This window comes from Takifugu rubripes, chromosome 15, assembly GCF_901000725.2.
Source record: "Takifugu rubripes chromosome 15, fTakRub1.2, whole genome shotgun sequence".
In the NCBI taxonomy this organism is placed as follows: Eukaryota; Metazoa; Chordata; class Actinopteri; order Tetraodontiformes; family Tetraodontidae; genus Takifugu; species Takifugu rubripes.
Window position 1 is genome coordinate 593376 of NC_042299.1, and position 24811 is coordinate 618186.

Below are 24811 nucleotides of genomic sequence, written 5' to 3' on the forward strand. Positions count from 1 at the left end.
TACAGCTGTGGACTTCCCCTTCATGGCTCCCCTGGCTACTAGCTCTCAACAACACCATAGAACTGCCCTGGAGCCTGTCTTGGACTCCCGTTTCGCACCCTCCAACTTTGCCTCTCCCAACACCAGCTCAGTTAACCACAGCCCCAGCCTTTCAAACCACTCAGGTGGTGACCCAGCTGAGGACATTGGAGATGTGAGAGACCAGGCATCTCAAAGCTGTGCTGACCAGCTGTGTGACCTTCTGCCATTTGGCTGACAGCAGCTATTTTCTCCACACATCACTGTCTCATCTAGAGAAGGTTGGTACCACTGTAAGTATCGTATTGTTTTTTAGCTACCGAGAGCTTTCAGTACCATCCAGCGTGTCCTGCTGAGGGACAAGCTGTGGGAGTGGACAACCACAATGTGCAGGATAGCAACTGCCTGGAAGACTGACCACAGTATGTGAGGACATAGACGACGAGCAATGAAAGACTTTATTTCAAATATTCCTCCATCCAGACTAGCAGAAGGCTAAACATTGGTTTTCGTTCAATCTTGTGTGCCTTTAATATGCATAATTCCCTTATTTCCACTCAAATGTCTAATTGACGGATTATTTATTATTGAGCAGTTTTATTGATTTTATTCGTGACCCTTTTGGGGTTAGGGGGAGACTGCTGGAGCCTATCCCAGCTGCACATGTGTGAAGCTGGTCCACCTCTGAACGAGTCCCCACCTCATTGCAAGGTATCATGTGTGAGTTTTCCTGGGTTCAGTACCTTGCTCAAGGGCACCTCGGCAGTGCTCTGAAGGTGTCCTGGCACCTCCCCTACGACTACTACTACTACCAGAACACCTTCCAGGTTTCGTGTGAAACCAAGAACCCTCTGCTTCTTAGCCCAGTTCCCTACGGACTGAGCTACCACTGCCATAAATCTTCAAACTGAACTTCCCTCTGAAAACGTTCAGCCAAAAAAAACCACAGAATTTTTTATTTTGAAAAAATTCCAATGTTTTATTTTCTCTTTGCACATGACTTCCTGTCCTTTGTGCACTGCACTGTGCCACATTGCTAACAGCGCCACCCCTGGTGTACACACATAATGATTTGAATAGAAACGAATCAGCTCTGCATTGTTTCAGAGCAGAGATCCACCACAACCTTAATTGGTGGATGTAGAGGGCCAATGAGTGAAGTAAGGAAGGGGGAAATGTTTCATGGTTATGGACAGAGGTTCCCATAACTGCGTGCCGAAGGGCATTATCGTGAGGACAATAGAATAGGAATTTGTCTTATAAGATAAAAAAACAACGATCTTTGTAAATGTTACTAAAATTGGGTTAGGGTTTGTACTGTTATTTCATGCTCAAAATATTTTAAGGTCAATTTAGAAGCTTTTTCACACCTGAACATTTTATAATGAATTAAACAAATTCATCCACACTCAACAACCAAATTGTTACAAACACCACACTGTAGGATCTGTCTTTTTTAATATACTATATATAAAAAGATGTCCATACATGTGCATGTGTGTGTTTGTGTTCTAAATAAGTATACATCATTCATTCATCTGTGATTTCAGGGATATCGTACCTGTTTGGGCTCCTCTGTTGACCTTCCAGGTCAGAGGTGGTGACTTTCTTGCGGTAAAGGAAACCTTCATTCTGGGCAGTATGTGAAGGTGGCTGCGGTGTTGTTGGGGCACCAGTAGCTGGAGCTGAGCGTGACCGCCGTGCCTCCTCAGGCTCTTTTGGGCGGGGCCTCCTCCTTGGCTTTGGACGGTCTCTTGCACGGGGTCGCCCATCAAAACGAGTAACGGGTGCTGAGAGGCTGCTAGAAGGTCGATACATTTCTCCTCTTGACTAAATAAACAGAAGGAAAGTTCACGACAAAAGACCGGTAACATTGCACAATGGGCTCCTTTATTGTGCCAGTCTTACGCACATGTGCTGCTTCTCTCTCCTGGACTTGTTCTACAATCTCTGCCATGGTTGTTCTCTTGTCACTGCAACAAGAAATGACACGAATCACTAAAGGAAAAAATGCAGAAAATCTACTGTACCGTATTTGTATCAGTGTATCAGTGTTGAGGGCTACAGACAATTCCAGAGGATTCAATGATTACACAGACATCACTCATTTAGCACTTTTTGTTTTTGTAGCATTAACATTGTGTCTGGTTAGGGATAGTCAACATGTTCCAATAAATGCTCCTAAATCGATTAAATACAAAAACAAACCATGATAGCGTATTAAGAAGAAATCCCTCATTGTGCAGTTAATAAATCAACATTTCGTAAATGTTGCATCAATTTTATTCACATACCTTGTGTGTTTGTCAGAGCCAGTTTTGATAGATGCCTCAAGGTCACTTGAGTCCTGCCTTTGCAATCTCTGCTTACTGCTTCCCTCTTTTTCACTTGAAGACTGTCGCTCCAAATGCCTCCGATAGCGTTCTTGACGCACAATCATCGGAAGCTCATTCAGCCTGGCTTGGATCTCCTGTTCACTAGAGGTCTGTCTACCCAGTTTGTACTCTCTCTCTTGCCTGAGATGGTCCATCTGAGGATCAGAACGACTGCCTCGAGGATCCCTCTGGAGACGGCCATGAAGGAGTTCTAGCCCTGTTTCTGGCCCTATCATGTTCGCCAGTGGGGTTTCTCCATAGTGTTCCCTTTGCATTGTACTAACATGTAGAAGAGGGTTGACAGCCTTGTGCAGGTTGTTGATCTTAGGCTGTGTAAAGTCAGATTTCAGATTCTGCCATGTATATGCCATTTTAGGCTCCAGTATGCCACCACTCTGTGTTAGGTAACCAGAGCTGATCAGACCACTGCCAAAATGACTTCGGGGTAGGTAGTCTGTGGCAGACGTACCCCCACTACTTGGATAAATTTGCCCTAGGTAGCCAGAATCCACCATATTCTGGTGTTGTGTTAAATTGACAGTGTCCCCTAAAATGGATTGTTGGTCCACATATCCAGAACATCGTATATGTTGAGGTTGACCCAAATATCCAGAATTACCCATCTTTGGTTGATGCAGGTAAGTAGGAATTCCTCCTGTGCCGCTTGATTGCTGAGCAAGGTTAACTGGACTTTCTAACCTTCCATCACCCGGATGGTGTTGCATTCTACCCACAGACCCAGCTGTCAGGCCAAAGTCTCCAGAGCTGTCTACACTGCCACTAGTTGGAGGGTTTATTGTGAGATACGATGACGTGTTCACACCATCACGATGGGAGGTTATCACCGAGAATGCAGTATCACTGTCACCTCCAGCGGCTTCGTGGTTCATTCCAACGTATGTTGAGGTAACGAGCTTCCCACTGCAGTGTTGTCCCAGTCCAGCATAGCCCGAATCATTTATTGGTGAGTTGTAGCTCGCTGGAGATGAACACAGTCTCTGGGTTACAGATGTGGTACTTAGATCTAAATTGGTCTTGGCCTCAATTTGTGCTTGTGCCACATGCCTCAAGAACAATGAGGAAGAACTGCTTGACGGAACACTGGGAGTTAGACAGGATAATGGGAGCATCCTCTGGCTGGAGAATGATGGTGTAGTCTCTCCCCCTTGTTTGTTCTCAGTCTGAAAAGAGATAGACTCGTTTAAATTACCACACAAAGTAAAATGATTCTGTGAGTTATCAAGAATGATTTGTTCAACCTTTGTATGGTATTTACATTTCTCAGAAGCCAACACATGTTGGGTCCTGGGTATTTGTTTTGGTGTTCTTTTGTGGAGTTTTCCCTGTTTCTGCTCTGTTCTTTCTCCAAGGAGTCTGATGGAGCCACTTTCCCACAGCTGTCACTGCTGCCAATTACTAATGACTATTAAGCACCTAGCTCCTGTTCACCAACATCTGATTGTTTAGTCAGCTTTGTGGTCAACGTGGGCTCTGAGATCAGATATATTTGAGATTTACTCTTGAGGGCTCCATGCCTCCCTCCTTTTGTGGAGATCTTTTCCCCTCCTGAGTAAGTTTTCCCCGCAGCGTTTGAGGCTTCTATTTTTAAACATCTTTTGAGACCTAGTTTGCTGACTCCTGTCTGCATTCAGGTCCAGTTCAAACAAAACATAACACCACACATCCGACACACACCATTTCCCCCCCCCCACACACACACACGTTACATACACAAGAGTTGGAGCAACAGAGCACATTACAAAATCTTCCACCCTCAATATGACCAAAATCTTGTCTGATTCGGAATTTAAGGATGGATAAAATGAGAAGTTGGACCACATGGAGCACTGCAGGTGGATGTTGGAACAGCCAACACCCTGCACGAAAGGAGCCCCTCAGCCAGCCACTGCAGGAACTTTACAACTTTTGATGTATTCATAAATTAATCCATTTCAGGATTAATTATAAAATTCAAAACATATCCTGGGTGAATTTGAAGCAAGGGATACCAGAGGGTCCCAAATGTGAATACCATACAAAATTGAAACAGTCTACTTATAGCATGCAGCAGAGAGGGAGAGGGAGGCACCTTTCACTGGTTAGGGTTGGGGTAACCCTAGGGTAACCCTAACCCTAACCCTATAACAGAACTAAAATGTGACTTAGCCAAACAATCTTAACAACTACGACATCCGTGGTCAAACTTACTGTGGAAAGTTTTCGGAGCGAACTGAAGCGTTCTTTCCAGGTTACAGCAGCCTTGCGGAAGGCCTTATGACGAAGGATGAGTTGCTCGACTTCATCTTTTTGGCTTTGTGCTTCTCTCTCTTGCTCATCAGAAGTGATCAGTGGCTCCTTGGCCTTCAACCAGACTTCAGCCTTTACTGTCTCCTGGGAAAAGTGGAATCTTTCCTTCTCTGGAGTGGACATCAGGCATTCAACACACTTCTGATTACATCAATGAACACTTTGGTAGAAAGTTATTACTTGACAGTAATTTCACCAGTATTTTTTTTTTGTTTCACCAGTTTAATCATGCTGATTCTAGAAAATAGTGATCATCTGATAATACTCACTCTTCTGCAATTTTTCCTCATGTTTTCCCCACTTTTCAAGAAGATCTCTTTGTTTGGCCTGGAGACTTTCCAGCTTCTCTTTAATCTGTTGGGATAGATTAGTCAATTGTCCAAACTACAGATCCTATATACTGCACAACATATGTGTCTAAATGTATGCATTTGTAATAAGTGTAAGATACAGCATGGATTAATTCATGACAGGATTTTGCTAACCTCCTCTGATGCCGAATCTCCTGCAGCTATCAAGATCTTGCCAAGATCTGCACACTGCTGTATGGTCTTGCTGCGGCCATCTATTTTGCCTTTTAGCTCTTGATGTTGTTTCATCATCATCTCAAGAGCTGTCAAATCCCTGTTGTAATGCAGTTGCTGAGATTAGATCCTTGACATTATTGTGTACAACGCACTGTAAAAATAGCACTGGATTCTCTAAAAATACCCTGGGCGCAAACAGCCGACCGGAGCAACACCTGTCCCAACAAACACTTTTACATTTTAACTGACTACTGGGGTTTTAGTTACTTTTATTACTTAAATTTTTTTTATTTTGAAAGATCTCAACACAGAAAAAGCTTTGGATAAAACCAAAAACACTTTGTGTGAGGAGTTTCAGATATTTTGATCTGATTATGGCAAAAAATGCTTGGTACACATCCTTGTTGTATCTTTTGTCAGTTTTATCTGTATGGCCTAGAAAACAATTATATTTTTAATAACTTAATGTCTATTAATGTTTATCGCTACAGTAAAAAAAAAATTGAATCTACAGAGACACTGACAATTTAAAAGTTTGTATTGCAATGCAAGAAGACCAGAGTTGGAGATGGACTTTATTGAAACAGTTTTTAACAAGGTAAATAACAGCCAGGTTGGCAGCAAACAGGTGGACTGAACAGGAACCAGGCTGATGGTGGCCTGCAGAGTTAGGCAAGCTGACTTGAATCCAATAAATCCATCCAGGAAAGCATATGTGAAGGTCAGGTTATCACATATAAAGTCAGGGACTCATTTGCAGACAACATCCTGGTTGCATCTAGCATGGTCACGGAGATTCCTGGTTCAAAATTGTAATGTTCTGTTGGGAAAAAGTCTTTCTGACTCTCTCTGTCTTGGCCGTCATACCCCTGAACTGTTTTTCTGAGCAACTGTATTCGGCAGTTGCTGTGGTAAACTGGACTTCTAATAATCCTGGTGGCTCTGGTCTTGCACCTCCTGGTGTTGGCAGAACCAATCCAGTGCAGTGTTTTGCAAGACATTGTTGGACTGGGTCTGTAAGGATGGGCACTTCCCGCTGCAGTTTTGTTGATGGCGAGAGGGTCATGGGGCTGCTGCTGCCTTCTAAATCCCATAACCAGCTCCACTCATGATAGATTTGCAGGTGTGTACTGATTCAATTCTGAGTGTGAATACTGTACAGCATAGGGCTGATCACACAATCATGGGGGGGCAGCAGTGCTGATGGTCATGGTGTCAAAGACACAGTCGCCAACCATGTTACGGAGTTGCTGATCCAGGCACGCAGCTCCGAGCAGTCTTTGGTCCCACAGTTCAGGATACTGGGAAATCACATGCACGATCCTTCCCTCCACTGTGCTGTTTCTGCTCTGGAACCTGCTACTCTCACTCTCCCACAAAGATTGGTTAGGACTAATAAAAATCTTTTTAATTTCTAATTGTGCACTCCTGCATTGTGTTACCACAAACAGCATATAATAAATGGGATGGTTGGCAAAATTCTGTACTTGCTGGTGTCCAGTTGTGCAGAGAATGATCTGTGCCATCTGTGGACATGTTGCATCTATAAGAGAACTGGAGGCGATCAAAAGGGGTTTGAAGTCCATGATGTGTTCTTTAATGAGTTTCTCAATCACCTTCACTCCTGTGAGTGCCACAGGTCATTCAGGCACAAGGCCTCCCTGTTCATAAGTATGCGGACTATGGGGGATTAGTTCAAGGCTTTTGGGAGAACTGGCTGGGTCAGACACTCACTGAAGATGTAGTAGAAGATGCCAGTCAGCTTGTTGGAACAGAAGGCAACACAAGATCCCATCTGGTCATGAGCTCTTCCTGATGTAAACCCACTGGAATGCCCTCTGAACATTGTCTTATATTGTGGCGGCGATGACACAACTGCCTGTCAGCAGGCAAACACTTCAGTCTGACGTCATCGAAACATGGACAAATGGGCATCCTGAAAAGTCACCAAATGCTGCTTGGGTTTCCAAGGATGTACTCCGGCAATTCACAAGACCGTGCCGGTGTACTGTAAGTTACGAAATGGCCTGGGTCTCCTTAGTCCGTAATGGTGTCTCCTCCTTGACACATCTGGCTCAAGACAAGCATAGTAATGCTAGAAACAGTGGCGGCTAGTTCGTCGATGTCTGCTGCTAAAGTCCTCAAAATATCCCAGTCAACATCACTGAGCACACTCTGGAGGATGATTTCTGGTTGGGCAGTCCAAGTTTCAGCTCCCACATGCCCAGAACCTCCTGGTGGAGTAGTTCTATTGTCCAGTATGGGTGGGAAATATTGTGGTCAGTTTTCACAAAAGTTGCCTCTGGTCCAACTTGATAGCCTTGCTTGTAAGGAGTAGAAATCAGCCATTGACACAAAGACAATTTGGCAAAGTGGCGCTTTCATGCTGAGGTGTTTGGAGCATGTAGAAGTTTGACTGGGAGCAGTTGTGACCGGGCAGTGCAGCATATAGCTTTTACCTCAGGACAGGTTTTGCATAAATTTTTGATCCACTTAGACATCATTTGTGAGGAATCAGTGACTGACTCTCATTCAGGTTTAAGGTGAGATGTTTGGTATTTTGTTACTCGCAAGTCTTCACGTACTGGTATTAAAAGTTTAAGGACACCCGATGTGATGTCTACTGGGGTGACTTCTTCTGTGTGGCCAGTGTAGATAGTTGACTTCTTGTGGACTCTTATTGTCATTTAGCAAGAATTAAGTCTAGACTAAGAGTAACTCCTTTTTGTGTCTTTAAGTTACTAGTTTACACATAACTAATAGCACATCAACAAATGATGTGCCACAAAATGTATTAATTTCCGACTCAATGCTGATATAAATACAATTCATAATACAGTACTTCAGTGTAATACTCTTACTTATAAATGATTTATGAATGACATTGAGAGTAATTTGATTATTTAAAGAACAATATCGTTGTATTCATGATTTGCAAATATGTTCACAAAGCCCGTTTTAAGCATCTCATAATGTTTGCTAATCATTTAGTAACTAAGAACTACTTGTGAATGAACAGTCGTATTATGTGAAGGGAACACCGATTTCATTTGGCAAACAGAGATGGAATTCTGTCTCCAGGGAATGAGTAGCCATAGAGCAGAGACTGGCAAGCCAGTCCTCAGAGGTCCATGATCCAGCCAGGTTGTCTGAGGTAGACAAGTGCTCACACTTGAAGAGGTAACATCTGTTGAATAAGTGATAGGGAGGAAAACATGGCTGGATTATGGCCCTGGTAGGACTGGGTTGCCCATCCCTGCTAGAGTACCGGTACGTTTAACCGATGAGCTAAATACAGTAAACTGAAATATAAACAGGTTGTAAAGAAAACTTCCAGATAGCTGCCTCACCTGGGCTCATCCCATCCTATCTGTCCCATGATGCCTTCCATCCACATCAGATTTTCCCGAACAACAGAGAAGAACTGCACCTTGTCGGTGACTGAAGTGACCTGGACATGACTGGCCTCACAGGCGCTTAATAGCTCCCTCCATGCCTCTATCACCTCCTGCTCTTGGCCTAAAATGGCCTCCGCCTTCTCCCCAGCATAGATGGTCCTCAGCTGAGTAGAGTTCTCTTGAAGCTGCCTGACCTGCAACAAGGCAAGACAGCTGGATAGACAGACAGACAGGCAGACAGACTGACAGACAGGCAGACAGAAAGATTACTTGCCTGTGCCACCAGTAGCTGAAGGCCATGCTCAAACGAGAGCATTACTCTCTGCAGGGTTGCTGCATTAGTGATATTGGCCTGGCAGGACCGTAGTTCTGGAAGCTGCTTCATCTTCTCTGCAACTTGAGCTAGCACCTACCACACAAGCGTGAAGTCAGATTATTGTGCTTAAGTTATATCTGTGTGGCAAAACCGAACTCAACTACTGAATTGAGGAAGATATTGGTTTTAACTGCACCTCTTTGCAGTCGGTAAAAAATTTGTGTAGTTGGCGTGATGCTGCCAGCATCTGCGTTCGGGTTTCCATCAGCTCCAGGAGGTCGGCCCATGAATCATTCAGTCCATCCTTCCACTCTGCTATGGTGGCTGCATCAGAGTGGTCACATTTGATCATTTCGTTCACCAATTTGTTCACCTGCTCCAAGCGCTGCTGGCCGATGCTGTTGGTTTCTGTGACAAACTTAGTGAATCTCTCCTGTAGAACCTGTAAGACACAAAGAATGCATTGATTTGGGTTGATCAATTATACAAGAAATGAATAAGAAAAATGATACTGGACGAATTCAACAGACTCATCCTCACAAAACAAAATCTCAAGGACACTGAAAGACCTTCAGATCCCAAAGCTGCTTCCTTTCCCTGGACAGAACCAGGGAAAACCATATCCCCTCTCCTGGTCAGTATTTGAGGACGTGAAGCTCTAATCTGACTTCTGGTCTCATTACATATTAGTATATTTTTGAAAATATGTGTCTGTTTTTACTTTGCTTTCTAGTTTCCCCCTTTCTGTCTATCCTGATTGATCTTTAACCCAAACCTGAAGATAATGTAGTCTATGCTGTACGGTGCCAGGAAGAGTGCAAGGAACTTTACATCTGTGAAACTAAACAGCCCCTCCATAAACAAATGGCCTGACACAGATGTGCCACCTCTTCAGGTCAGAACTCAGCAGTACACCTACACCTAAATGAAAGTGGGCACTCCTTTGAGGACAGTTTAGTACGGGTACTGGCCAGAAAAGATCACTGGTTTGAGAGGGGTGTCAAGGAAGCCATCCAGGCATGAGGCACTTCCTATCACCTACATACAACACAAGCTCTGCCCTCAGCGACTTTAGAACTGAAGAACCTTCTGGAGAGACGGCGAAACATCTTCAAGGAAAACCCTAACAAGTCCAGTCGCTTCAGAAAGCTTATTTGGATAACTGTGACCTGGATGATTGAGAATATTCACAGACAATGACCAAGATACTGCAAGACAATGAGCCATCAAACACTGCAGGCAAATCTTCTCAGAAACAGCAGCCATCCAGCTAGCTAGCTAGCACCCAGCAAGCTAGCACCCAGCTGCAAACAAGCCACCTCAAAAGAAAAGGAGCATTTTCCTCTAACTGTCACCACCAGGACCAGACAGCAAATGATCAGCTCTCCCTCAAGGACTGGGAACACCGCTAAGTTAAACTAAGCTAAAAGAGCGTCAAAGTGATTTGTATTTGTGTTGTAGTGAGTTCTTGTGATCCATTTGGTACTCAGGTTATGGTTCCATTGGTTCTGGCACACTGTGAAGTTGGTATCAGCTAAGCTGCCATACGAAGGCTTAGGGGCTCTTGCATGCTAAGCTAACCATCCTTCCTCTAACCTGGCCCATCATCACACACACAGACACACACATCTCAACTAGCAAATGTTCCTAGCACCTCACACCATCGGACATCTTGGTCGACCTTTGTTCCTGGCCTCAATGTCTCAGCAGCCCATTTTGACACAGATGCTTGTTTTGAAGTACGCTGTTGAGTGTTGTTGCCTCTGTTAATAAATGTCTTTTAAACATACCTGCTGTCTAACTTAATCATTAAATATAAAAAAAATCACATTATGTTAAATATAGATCAGTCTTTCCTCTACAGTCTGTTGCCTCATTTTTAATATAACTTTACTGTCCCGCAATTCATCTCGGTCAATGACCACAATCACCATGTACGTCAAGCAACGTATGCCAGAAGACAAAAATATCCAAAGGGTACAAAAACCCAGAAGAAGCGCAGTCAGCCAGAGACCTGCTGCTGACAAGCAGTGCTGGAGTCCTTGTGGATGAAATAAGGAAGCCAGGCCCTAACCCAACATGCAGTGACTGTCTCATCATCTTTGGCAACATTACGAAGCAGCACCACAGTAGTTTTACAGATATGACACCAGGAGCTGTCATCATTGGAGGTTCTCTATAAGAACATCTCCAAGCAGAAAGGTTCAAACAGTGTTGAGAGGGCACAAGGGCTGAACCTCATGAAAACAACTTTCTGTCAGAAGAATGACCAAATCAAGCGGACTCCAGCACCTTCCAGCGACCCTTCCTTTTAGTGCCAAGGGGCATCTATGGCCATTTTGAGTCACTATCTTTTGTTAATGTCTTCGAGGCCTTAGAACTATCCATTGAAGAACGTAGATCAGGAATTGAGAAGCATTCAAGGACAAAGGCAAAGAACAAAGAATCACAGTTGATCATCTCCCAGATCAAAGACAGAGACTTCAGCTTCCAGTGGCCCTCCTTTAATGAGAGAGTAGAAGGACTGAATTTCCCTGCTTTCATAAGTGTTGTGCAGTATTATTTAATGCCTGTAAGTAATGTAACTATAAACACACTGTCCTCCATAAATTCTACACCATTCTGCCGCTGTCTTCCACTGTGACTGACCTTCCCAGCCGCCCCACAACTGATACTGCTTCGTAAGTGTCTCTATGCATCCGCTTATGTGTTTCAGTCAGTCAGTCTGTCATTCTGCCTAATAGCTGTCTGTCTATCGACCTGATTCTTCATTCCCACGTTCAGTTCTACACCACTTCACTTTGTCTATATGAAATAAACCATGAGGAAATCTATCAAAGTTGTTGTGCTTTATTAAAGTGTTTTATCATTATGAACACAATTGATTAGATCTAAGGTTTATTTCTCAGTGTGTAGAAAGGACTCTATATCACACTGTCGTGTTTACAAGAACATATGACATCTGGTCATGGACGTTGGAGGCGCAACACACGTTGGTCCTTTGTCAGATGTATGGGGCTTCACGTGAAGAATACTTTAAGGAGTAGCTGTGGTCAGAGACAGACAGATACTTCACTGAATATGTAAGTGATTATTGCAAGTTATTATTACTGACACTCATGAGGCATCTGCTGAAAAAACAAAAAAGAATCTTATTCCTTTTCCAAACCAAAAGTGTAATTCCAATAAAACCTTGTGAATTTAATGCATTTACTCAATTATTCATCAAGGAATTTTAAATGAATGCAAACAAAGGTTTTTACATAGGTAATGTTATGCTAACAACAAGCCAACGGCAGGAATAAGCATGCTAATCTAAACGTGAGAGCTTCATCAACACCTATGGTGAGTTCTACACTGGAGTACAATAACTTGGCTAAGATGACTTATTTCTTGGGGGTAATTGTTGTGCTTGCTTCAATTTAAAAAATGCTAGATAAATGCTAGACTGGTTAGTTACCAATCCAAACTAAGATAAAACCTGCTATTGGTTGTGTCATAATATCAGCTGGAAAAGTGTCAATTCCACCAGTGTGTCCTCGCTCACTCTGCGCACCTGGGGCAAATCAGTAATCAAGAGCCCCTATAGTTCCCTGCGCTACACTGCCCCCTGCCAGATTGTCCTCTGTGTTCCACATGACTCTCCAGTGTTTTCCTGCCTGCCTGTTTTCCTGGTTTCGACCCTGCCTGTTTCTGACGACTCTGTTTTGCATGTTCCCTGGAATATCCTGTCTGCCTTCGGTTCCTGATAATAAAGCTGTGTTCAGTCAAACTCTGCTGTCGCTCTTGGGTTCTCATCTGCTGCCTGACAGAAAAGATATTCTATCAGAAACCAGGGAGATGTTTTTTAAGCCCAATTTTCTTAGTTCCAACATTCAAATTCCCTACTCTCAGTCTCTCTTGGCATTCCTCTTCTCTCTCTTCCTAAGGACACACATTCCTCCTCTCCTTCTTCGACCAAAAGTAGTCTAATTTGTAGTAGTCCAGGACCAAGCATTTTCTGCTTGTCCAACTACTGCCTCATCCTTTTAAGCTCCATCTAGCCTGGACCAGGTTAGTCACATTGTGCCTTCAAATACTCCATCCACTGCTGAACAGCCAATGCAGCTGGGACGTGCCAGACTAACGGCAAAAGAACATAACAGGATCCGGGCTGGTGATTGTTTATACTTTGGCCAATCTGATCACTTCATTTCTGGGTGTCCGGTGCGACCAAAAGAATTGGCTTGTCAGTAGCGGTGGGGGTACTGGCGGCCCAGGGTTCATCTTTGGAAAGACCCCTGCCCTTGGAACAACTTATGTCCACATCATTATGTGTCAGAAGTCTGATTCTCCCTCTTCAAGTCTTGGACAATTCTGGAGCCCAAGACAGTTTACTGGATGAGGAGTTGGCAGCACAGGCAGGCTGGAGCCTTTACCGTCTCCCTTTCCTGCCACTGCCTTCTCTTCCCCCAAGTCAGCTATTTATCTTATCATGCCGTGAGAGGGAGGCAATGGAGAAGTCCATCGTGGAGTCCCTCATTGCAGGGATTATCCGACCGTTCTCCTCACCTTGGGTTTTTTTGTTGAAAAGGACAAAACTCTTTGTCCATGTATCGAGTAGAGGTCTGAACAGCATAACGGGCAAACAAATATCCGTTACTATTAATATCTTCTGTGTTGGATCCTCTCCAGGGAGCCCAGATCTTTACCAAACTGGATCTCCGGAACGTCTACTACTTGGTTAGGGTCCGTAAGGGTAACGAATAAAAGACAGCATTCAATACCACACGATGAGTATCAGGTTATGACTTTTGGACTCACCAATGCCCCAGCAGTGTTTCAGGCTTTAGTTAACGATGTCCTACGAGACTTCCTGAACCGCTTCATGTTTGTGTACATTAACATCCAGATTTTATCGGCGCATGTGGGCCTTGTGCGACAGGTCTTGGCGAGATTACTGGAGAACAAGTTGTGAAGCCAGAAAAGTGTGATTTCCATGCTAACTCTGTCCTTTTCCTAAACTCTGTGGTAGGTTGAAGGCAGAGCAGGAGAAGATCAGAGCCGTGGTGGAGTGGCCGATCCAGAAGGAGTTCCACATTGCTCTGGACTTCGTAATGGGCTTTCCTACATCCAAGGGGAACACTGTCATTCTGACAGTAGTGGACCATTTCTCTTCCTTGTTCTGCCCAAACTTCCCACTGCTCTTGAGACTGCCAACCTTCTGGTCGACCACATCTTCAGACTCCATGACATCGCCTCTAACATAGTCTCTGACAGGGGCCAACAATTTACTTCAAAAGTTTGGAAAACTTCAGCTAAGGCCCTAGGAGCCTCATCAGCTTGTCTTCCTTTTATCACAAGTCCAACGGCCAGGTCGAAAGGGCTATTCAGGGCCTGGAGTCCGCCCTTCGCTGCGTTGCCACTACCAATCCATCTTCATGGTGTCATCATCTTCCCTCAGTGGAATACACCCATAACATATTCACCTGTTCTGCAACTAGGTTGTCCCCCTTCGAGGCATCACTGGGCTACCAGCCTCCCCTTTTCTCCTCCCACGACCTTAGTGATTGCAGTTCCGCCCATGCAGGGAGGCTTGGAGAACTGCAAAGTCCTGGCGTGCACCCAGAACTCCAGCTGGCACTCAGCCTACTGCCACCGGCAACGAGCTCTATCTTACCAACCCAGTCAGTTGGTTTGGCTGTCCATCCGTAACATCCCGTTGGTCACCAAGCGTCCCGTAAAGTCTCTCCCCACTTCATCGGTCTTTTCCCCATTGAAAAGATTATCAATCCCTTTGCCATCCATTTGACCCTGGCTGAGACCATGAATCCACCATACCTGCCACATTTCCCAGGTATAACCTGTGTCCACCAGCTCTCTATCCCCTCCTTCTGAACAACCACCTCTCACATGGCTCATGGTGCTCATCCTGCTTATATAGTGTGGCGTTTGGTGGAGGTCCAACACCAGACTGTGAAAGGATGGCGCTTAGGGCGGGCTCCGGATTCCACGCTCTGCTTTGGAATCCTGAAATGTGATGATGTAGGGGATGTGGGGAAGTAGTTTGAGCAAATTATTTGCGTTGCACTGCAGTAGAAGGCATTGGTGCTTTGTTGAGGAGACAATGTGCCAGGACTTTGCTGTTTTGCCTCACATTTCTGTTGGATCATGACCAATGTAGAACAGATGCCTCCAATATGACTGGCATATCTAGTATATCATCCCACTCCCTATCAGTCAAGTTAGTCAGGTTTGGCCAAGTCACTTGCTCCTGAACGTTGAGGGTTGCAGTCACCTTGCCCATGGCCTGGAACGAGATGCACTGAATACAATGGGACAAATCAGCAATTGCTGCCATTTTCTCCCACGCGTCGGAATATTGCTCAACAACCGACAGAGTAAACTAGTCTGCCTGGTAGGATATGAGGATGCCAAGGGCCCTTTCTTTGTCAGTGCTGACAGGAACTGCTAACTGGGCTTGTAGGAGGTTGCAGGTAGCTGGCTCATGCTACCTCAACAGAGATGTTCATTTAGGACAGCTTCCATCTCTCTCAAGTGGAGCTCTTGCTACACTGATGCATGTTTACACATGTCAATCAAGGCCAAATGGATCGAGTGAGCCGGACTTCTAACCCTGCCTTCCACCCCCTTTCGTAGACTCAGGCAGCTCCAGGTGCTGGGATTGCAAAGATGTCATCTTCCCCCTGATGTTAGCATATGTCCAGCATATCTTCCTCAGAAAATGGGAGAGCTCAGAGCTACTCTCACCATTCATTCATTCCCAGTCTTCAGAACTGCTCAGGCCACATTCTCGTCTTCCTCCGCCACTGCACCTTAGTCAGTCACTGAAGTAAAATGGCTCATTGTTCATGAGGCTAGGCTGGTGGGCTATCCATAGCGATCACCAAAAAGCTGGAATGCTAACAGAGAAAAGGTCGTGGCTTGCTGGTGTGCTATCATGGGGTCGAGAGGAGTAGCTTGTGTGCTGACTCAGCTCAGGCGACTCGAGCATCTGTAGGAGCATTTGATAGGAACTGAAACCATGAAGTGGCTGTAAAGAGCCTAGGATCCATGTCAGGATCAATTTTAAGGTTCTTTTATTAGGTTTCAACTGTTTTATTATCTTATCTTTCCGAGCTGCTTACATTCTCTCAACCCTCCCGGATGGTGAGATCCTCTGACATTGGCCTTTTAGGTGTTCCTGAAGCTAGGACAAAAACGTGGAGCGTCCACATCTGTGGAACAGCCTTCCAGAAAACATCAGGACCACAGAGATTCTTGATATTTTGATATTATTCTTGATAATCCTTCTAAAAGATTTTTGATTATTATTGAATTAAAAGTGCACACAATGGTATTGGGCGTGTACAATCATAGGACTTTCCATGGATTAGGGAGTGTCTGGACCCCCCCCCCCACACACACACACACACACAAACACACATTATCCTGCCTATGACAGTAAGACATTGTTTGTTGTGGAGAAATGAATTATTGGTGTTCTGTTGTGTTTGGACCAATGCTTAAACTGACGCCCAAACGTTAGAAGACTAACCGAGACATCCTCGAGATCGTGGCCGAGCTCTGTGGAACTGGCAACAACTTCACGCTCTGTAATCCATTTCTCTAACTCCTCCACATCCTTGTTGAGCTGGTAGAGCCAGTACTGTTGCTCAAGCTTGGTCTTCCTGTGTTCCACCATGTCCTTCACAGACAAATATAAGCGGTCTATGTGGGACTGCTGCTTCATGATCTTCTCACTTTTATAAATGGACAGAAAATATTTGTTACCGTTTGGCCAGAAGGTAGGGAAAGGGTGCAAACATTGAGGGAACACGTAAGACATGTCAAACCTTTCTGGATGTGCAATTTCCAGCAGATGCTGGCATTGCTGGGACAGCGAGCCTACTTTCTCTGCATATGTTTCCACAGATTCCTCCATTGACTGGTGGTCCTTCAGCAGCTGCAGGGTGCTTTCCTCGTCCTGGGGAATCAAACAAACAAGGTCAGCTTGTGTGCCATGTTTATGAACACATACTCGTATCTTTTCTCATACCAGGCCTTTTTCTTCATTAGCTAGTTGGAGCTTCTGATCTGCGAGCCAACTCTCAATTTTAGCTGCCTCACTGTAGTATTGCTGAGCTTGCAGTGCCGCATTCAGCATCACAGACCTTCGTTCTGTCTCTATCTGTAAAACTTCCCACAGCTGGTGAACGTGTTCTGCCCCTTCACGCACAAAGTCCACCTCTGGAGTCCTCAAGGATGCAATAATTCCAGCACGGTCAAGAACCTCTGCAATACGAGCTCGCCGGCTTGACAGTTCCCTCTGCAGTTTCTAATGGATCAAGCAGAGTTCAGCGTCCAGACTGAGCTGGGTTTATTACAGCGAAGTAAAGACAGATAAGTGCATCAACATTTCCTTAAGCTATAAAATGCCTTAATTGACTTCTGTGCAATTTGAGCAACATTCATATGTATTACATATTGTGTAAAAATATGATGTTGCGGCTTACGCTCGGGTCGATATTTCTGTCAGTGTTTGAACATTTTCACTAAAGTGCATCTATGAAGGTCTTAAGAGATGTAATTACCCGACACTCTATTTACTATTTAACCACTGGACCTCTGACACCTACCAGGTTATTTTTTGCATGTTGCTGCACACTGTGGAAATTCTTTCCATAATCCTTACTGGTTGCAAAAGGAAGCCGTTCCTGGATCCACAGCTATGTAAAAAAAAATAGAAACGACATTCTCATACAGAGATAATCCACAAATATTTAGAACTATAATGTCAAACATATAATGAAATAGTTGTTTTAAACAGCAGAAATTCAAGTTAATCGTATACAAAAGACTGAGAAACTCACTAGCTCATCCTCCAGGTCTTGGGCGACTTGATGCATTTCCTTGGAGGCCAGTAAGATGCGTCGTCTCTCCTTAAGGGGCTCAATGAGGCGGACGATGCGAGTCTCCACCCTACCTGATGGTTCATTGCCCTCGGTGTCACCTGCTGTCAGCCTCGACTCAGGTAAACAGACACCTTGGAAACTTTCGAGTGGTCCAACATCCTTGTAAAAGTCCCCTGTTTGAGATTCTGTTACCTGCACCAGAGGAGAGGAGAATTATCACGTTCATAAGGACTGCACAAAAAGTGGCATAAGTTTCACTTCTCCAAGATTCAATTCAATTCAATTTTAAATTATTGTTATTTTAAAGGGACGCCATGTATGAAAGTCATGATATTTGCAAATGCTTGTATCACTGACAACAGTGATCTTCTCATGTTCTCACTCCTGGAAGAGTCAGCCTGGAAATAATGCTGGAATTAACAATGTGAGGTTCTGGTGTCTGTAGTTCCGCCCCGCACCGATTGAACCATCGCCAACTCAGTGTTGAGGCTTCCAGGCTGTCTGACGTCACGAGCCCCAAATGTCCTCGTCGTGACAAGGTCGGAAGGAAACGAGGATCTCTAGGAGATGCTTTTGAAAGATGGCTGGAAGCTGAGAACTTGAAGACCAACACAGAAGTGCTGATTTTCCCTTGGACAGGTAAGATTCATGTAAAGTTGGCTAACCTGATCTGAATAAAAAGAGGTACTCTCTACACTTATGGTTTCAAACTCACATACGGCTGTTTTAACTCAGCCTTTGAGCACTTATCTGACATAATATCGACAAACTACACTTCAGAAACAAAAAGCTAAAGTATGTATTCTGTTAAAAATTGGCACAAAAGCAAAGTGGACTACTCTAGTACTAAAGAAATATTATGTGGAGTCAAAGACACTGAAGGAATTTTCATTATTGAAACTGCAATTTTTAAATTCATTGCATCGTGTGTCAAGAGTAAAATATTGTTAACTTTTGCTTCAAATCCAAATGATTCTTTACTATGTGGAGGCTGTAATGGTTCTCTGTGATGCAGTTCAATCAGGATTCAAATATGAAGTTTAAATCAGGGACGTTAAAAGTGAATAGCGACGCTTCAGTTAGACGGCAAAATCTGTCGTTTGATTCAGAAAAGATAAAGCAAAATACTTGTAGTTTTTGTCCGGGACTGCAGGGATCAGTTACTGTCCAGTTCCCTCAACAGTTCCCCCAACATGTTCATTCCAAGATTTTTTTGATTTATTCTATTATTTGATTTAAAAATATACTTATACTTTGCAATATACTTTTTCAGAGGCAAAAAGAGACATTTTCAGTTTTACTTTAACAAATAAAGGAAAACATGTAAATTCCAGTCTAGGTGTGGTTCAGTTATTTAGTAAATGAGCGATAAAAATGTTTAAGATAAAAGAAAATGAAATATGCCCGTTCCGACTTTGTTGTTGTGTGCGTAAAAAAATCAAGTCATGTGTTCTCTTATCATGAAGGTACCTCATTACATCCCTATTCTTTACACATCAAAACAAAAACACATGAAAAATAAAGGAAAGGTCAGAGTGTCATCACACAGCATCTGTAGGTACTTCAGTGTAGGTTTATTCTGAAAAGCTTAGCACAAATCCAGAGATTGATGATGATGATGATAATAGAATGGAGTGGTGAGGAGTTGGTCCTCATCTCCGAAACCAAACCACTTCCATGTCTATATCATTCATCTGTTCAGACACCTTTGCACAGGCGACACTGAAGCCTCGAGACTTGCCTTGGTTTTGTGTAGCTGCTCACTGAAGGTAGGCAGATAGTGTGTCTGTTCTAGTTGGGGGGGCTGCTGTTGCAGGTTTGACAGCTGGTTGTCCAGGTCCAAATAGCTTTTCACTTCTGACTCAGGTTTATTGTCAAAGAGCTGACGAGCTTTGGCTTTAGTTGTGTTCTCCAACTCAGACCAGCACTCTCTAATCTCCTCCAGCTTCTGTTGAACCACTGAACGCAGCTCTGGCTTTTCCTGGATCAGCTCTTGACCCTCCTGGAAATTGAGAATTGGAGCAGTTAAAAAGCATCTAAACCATTCATCCATTCCTTCATCTTCAAAATGTTTCTCTTGATGGGGCCTTCGGGCTTGTCAACCAGAGTTTTTCTTTTCAAGCATTCTGACCTTCTGCAATGTGTTAGAATAAAAATATGAAATGACCTCGAACATTTAGACATTGTCAACAGTCTTTGATGTCCTGATGAGGATCACAGGAGCACTGGAGTCACCACCATCTGCTCAACCCAACAACAGAGCAAGAGGACGGGCAGAAGTGTCCAGGCTAAGCCAGGCTATGGAGGGGACCGTTCAAAGTGCCAATCTTCAGCGTCTTCCTCATATCACATTCATTGTGAGTAAAATGGATGCAAACACCTGCTGGAAACACCTGCAGATCATTTGTGATTGTCCTCCGCAAGCATGCTTGGCTAATACTTACAAAGACGCCCACGAGGCAAAGAGAGCACACCAACCTCAAACACTCGATAGACGATGTGGGGAGGGATGCAGAATATAAAAAATTACAAAGGAAAAAAGACCAACTCCATCACGCCTGCTGGAGGTAAATAGGCCACCTGCCAATTCCCTTCTACAAACCCCCCAACTCCAGAACCAGCCAGGACCCAGTGGGCTTTGGGATCTGTTAGTCCTCGTAGGGTTGCTACCCTGGAGAGGCTTCAGCAAGGTACTTCAGGTATGCTACCTGTGGTCTTTGGAAAGCTCGTCGGTATCTCCCTAGCATATGCCGCTGTACCACACTGTTTGTGGGCAGCTGCTATCATCCCAGTCCCAAAAAGGCCAGCAAGAGCGCACCAGTTGCACTCAGTCCAATAATCGTGAAGTGGTTTTAGCCAACATAAAGTTCAGCTTTCTCCCTTCCTTTGATCCGCACCAGTCCTAATACAGTACAAAGAGGTAAAATGATGCCATCAGAACCGCAGCCCACACTGTGCTAAATCACCTGGAGCTCCAGAGAGTTCCTGACAGTGCACCTACAGAACTAGAACCTGGACTCCATCTCCTCCTCCACCACTCTCAGCACTGCGTGCCCACAGGGAGGTTTGCAGACCTCATTCCATGACATGACCATCACCAGGCTCAACACCAGTGCTGAGAGTCGTCCTGATTCTGGACCTGAGGAGGAAATGGGACCCATACGCTTCTGCATGGATGGATGGGAGAGAAAATTGTGTGGGCTCCAAAACGACAATACAATCAGCACAGACTGGATCTTCTCAGTACACTCAGGAGGAACAGGATGGCATAGACAGGAGCCATAACTCAGCATTATTATCAGTAGAAAGTGTCTTCTCATTTTTAAAAACGTATGTAAGAAAGGTTATTATCACAGGTTAAACACACACAGAAATCCGATTCTTAGTTGGCGCTTTAAGGTTGAGCAAAGTTTCAACTGGAGTGGTAAAAAGCAAGTGGAAGACGTTCTGACTAGTTTGATGGAACAGATTGATGTGACCTGCAGGAATGAGAAGCTCCATGGACTTTAAAGGACTAAAGCCTGTTTTAGGTTTAGGACGTGCAGTCCTAGTTTAGGACGTGCAGTCCTAGCTCACGGGTTATCACTGCCTTTGGAGAATCTTAAGGAACGTCAAAAACCAAGACTTGTGTCCCAAAAGTACCTGGGAGCCTGGGCTACTCTGCGGGGCTATGACCCTCACCAGACTCGCCTGCTGTATCTTTGAATACGTCTTAGAAACGGAGGCTTCCAGCATCGGCCCATCACCCCCCTGCACACAGCCGCGACACCATCCCTCACTCTGGGTCTGGACCACACAGAGATCCACGCAGCTCTGGTGTCCAGCTACCTGGGACAAACTAGTTATGTCCTAAAATATCACAAAAACTGTGATATTTTAAAAATAATGTGCTGCTTATTCATCACTTTTCAAATGCACAAGACCAATCACAAATGGTATATATGTAGAGAAACAGGATATAAAGGATCATCTGCTGAACCACCATCACTGCCGGCTCAGGTGACGTTTCTACCTCACTGGAAATGTGGCCAATGGCTGAATGTCACATGAACAATCAGAAAGGCCAATTCATTTCATTTTACGAGAGAATGTAACTCAAATAATATTGTTATAAAGGAGTTCTATGCGTATCAACCATGTCATAAGAACTGCGGTTCTTGCCCCACAACACTGGCCAGCTCCACAAATCACTTTCCTTGGCGGAATCATTAATTCACATCCAGAATCCACGACTACAACGTTTCATCCATACAGCCCACAATTCAATATCCAGATCTCCAGCACACTGCTGTCGCCCTCACCAGCTCTCCTGAGTACGTTCCACGATACCCCAACCCTCCACTGGCTCCCCTTACCACAAGACCAGTCCAAGGTCCTTCACCTAGTCTACAGTGCCCTCCATAACCTAGCCACCTCTTAGCTCATAGACCTTCTCTACTGGCATGTTTTCCTTCCACAACCATCTCTCCTCCGAAATCAACTGTCTCTCCACCTTCCAGAACCAAGCACTGAACCTGGGGGGCCAGATCTGCCCCCACCAGCTCATGGTCCACACACAGTCATGTCTGCACCACCTTCAACACACTCAAGACCCAGATTTTAAGAATATCTTTAAATGGGTCTTTATTTAATAAATGATGCAAAATACCTGATGGTGTTTTACTATTTCACAGTTTATTTCATAGCTATTATTATTATTATTATTATTATTATTATTATTATTATTATTAGGAATTGCACCCTTGCTATGATGGAAGTTCAGCACTCAGACCAAAGATATGTGGTTTAAATGAACACTGTTCAGATCTGTGTAATATTTCCTCCATAAAATGGCAAATATGATTTTATTCAAATGTTATCACTCACATTAAAAATATCCATTCTGTACAAATGAGCACTTTTTTCTGCCCACAAGGCCCCCGCCTGGATTGAATGTGAACCACTCCTCACATAGGGTTCCTGTGGTCTCGATCCATCGGACCGTTTTGATCAGTACACCCTCATGCTAGAGCTGAAAGAGTCATCAGCGGGATGCAGCAGAACGCGATATTAATACACGGAAGAGTGGCTGGCACATGTTTCCACACAGACGCTGTGGTCATGTTAAAGGGACATCACACGAAGGACCATTTCTTACATTTCTTCAAAAATATCAAGTGTCATTGAGTTATTTGCTTTTTAAGGACCAGTCTGAGCTTGAAGGAGTACATTTGAATGAGAACCAGCTTTCAGCTAAAATAGTAAAATTGTATGTTTATCTTTTTCTTCTTTAGAGGATTTTATGTCCTCTTTAAAATATTTGATCTTCAAGTTCACACAACCCTGCGACGCCGAGGCTTTATGCCACCATGGAATCCGAAACCTACGTTGCTACTCCAGAGGTATAACCTTGAGAATACGATTCAGGATGTCCCAAAGCTAATTGATGACAGCTACTGATTTTTACTTATTTGCACTTTGTCCGATCACCTTCACTCTGGTTGTACGATGTGCTGACTTTGACATCCTAACCCTGACTCATATGCTCTTCCTATCTGACCTCCCGTCCCACTCCCCCCTTCACCTCTACTCACCAATTCTATTTTGGCTAGCCATTCTTTATTGCAGGCCAGCTCCACCATAAAGGCCTGGTGCTTCAGCCACTTCCTGTGTAGCTTTTGAGCTTCATCTCGAGCCGTACCTCGGGCCATAAGCATCTTCTCTAGCTGCTCTTCCAGTTCCTCAGCTAAGGGTGATAAAAATAGCTACCATAAGGAGCCCACTGCTCGGATGAGCCCTTTTCCTCCGTTTGCCCACAAGATGGACTTGATGGAAGAGCCACACGCACAGAACTGGTAGATTGGTATCTGTATTCTCACCACCCACCACAACTCCCACCAGTCAGTCAATTCAGAAAAAAAAGCACTTCAGCAGCAGCCGTAGCAATGGAAGCACTCAAATCCTTCCTTGGTGGCCTCTGGGTCCTTATGCCCTTCTGATTCATGGGTCTTGCGGTAGTGGTGGTGCAGTGCCTGCTAGCCAGTCTCAAGTACGGGGAAAAAAACCACACTGAAATAGAGGAAATAAGCCAAGGGCAGCACTAGTGAGGAACAGATCCAAGATTCCTTGCAGGTTATATGATATCATCTGTCTCCAAATGTCAGTTAGATTCCAAGTGTAGTGTAGCATCGCCAGAAAATCAACTGACCATCCACCGTTCAGTAGTCCAGTGTCTTGTCCTGGATAACAATGCTACGGACCGCAGCAGGAAAAGTTAAATAGGTAGAATGAAAGGGATGCACAGGCGATAGAGGGGAGCCTGGAGAATATAATCATCCTTGTTCTCAAAAAAAAAAGGAAGAAGCAAGAAGCAACCCACAGCCACTGATTAGCTCCTCTTCTTGATGTTCTCAAGCAGCTCAGCCATGGTTGGTGCATACTCCTGCAGTCTGTCCTCCAAGCTATGCCTCCCTCTCCCTCTCTCTCCTCTCTCTCTGTCTCTCCCTCTCTCTCCCTCTGTGTGTGTGTGCATGCGTGTGTGTGTGTGTGTGTGTGTGTGTGTGTGTGTGTGTGTGCATTCAAAAACAGCACTGCAGTGCCAGAGCAGAGGAAGCAGGGAGAGGCAGGGGGGAAATAGCAGGTGAAGATGTAACCAGGGAAAGAAAATGGAAATGGAAATGGGGGTTAGTGACATGACAAAAGAGAATAAATATAAATATACATCCATTTTCTTTCCTTCTTCTGAAATTCCCCATGAAAATCCAAGAAGGGTGGAGGAAGACGGATCAGTGTTTGTCGCCTCTCTTAGAGCCTCACATCATTCTCCAGCTAATGCCAAATGTCATTAGGTCCTAAACCGATCTGTAGCACCTTTATAAATAAATTAATCCAGCTCAATTCACAACGCTGATGGACGCAAATCATCAACTGGTGCTTTTATCAGGAAGAGGCCGTCCCTCCTAATCTGCTGTAGCCACTGAGTCCTTAAAAGTTCAGA

The 24811-nt window shown here is 44.3% G+C and overlaps 1 protein-coding gene across 2 annotated transcripts; it reads right to left on the reverse strand.

Moving 5' to 3' along the window:
• Window positions 1–1533: 1533 nt before the first annotated feature.
• Window positions 1534–24295, reverse strand: LOC101077526 (spectrin beta chain, non-erythrocytic 4-like). Of its 2 annotated transcripts, XM_029848873.1 has the most exons (16): window positions 23409–24295; window positions 19577–19837; window positions 17794–18027; window positions 17560–17649; window positions 16980–17258; window positions 16777–16907; window positions 16479–16683; window positions 9138–9383; window positions 8900–9034; window positions 8578–8819; window positions 5186–5324; window positions 4970–5054; window positions 4602–4810; window positions 2313–3574; window positions 1931–1991; window positions 1534–1848 (listed from the first exon to the last, which is right to left on the reverse strand). In XM_029848873.1, exons 1-16 carry the CDS (start codon window positions 23529–23531, stop codon window positions 1549–1551), a joined length of 4002 nt encoding a protein of 1333 aa, XP_029704733.1. In that variant the 5' UTR covers window positions 23532–24295; the 3' UTR covers window positions 1534–1548. The 2 variants fall into 2 exon arrangements, with proteins under 2 accessions (XP_029704733.1, XP_029704734.1); XM_029848874.1 differs by lacking the exon at window positions 19577–19837.
• Between the last annotated feature and the right edge of the window lie 516 nt (window positions 24296–24811).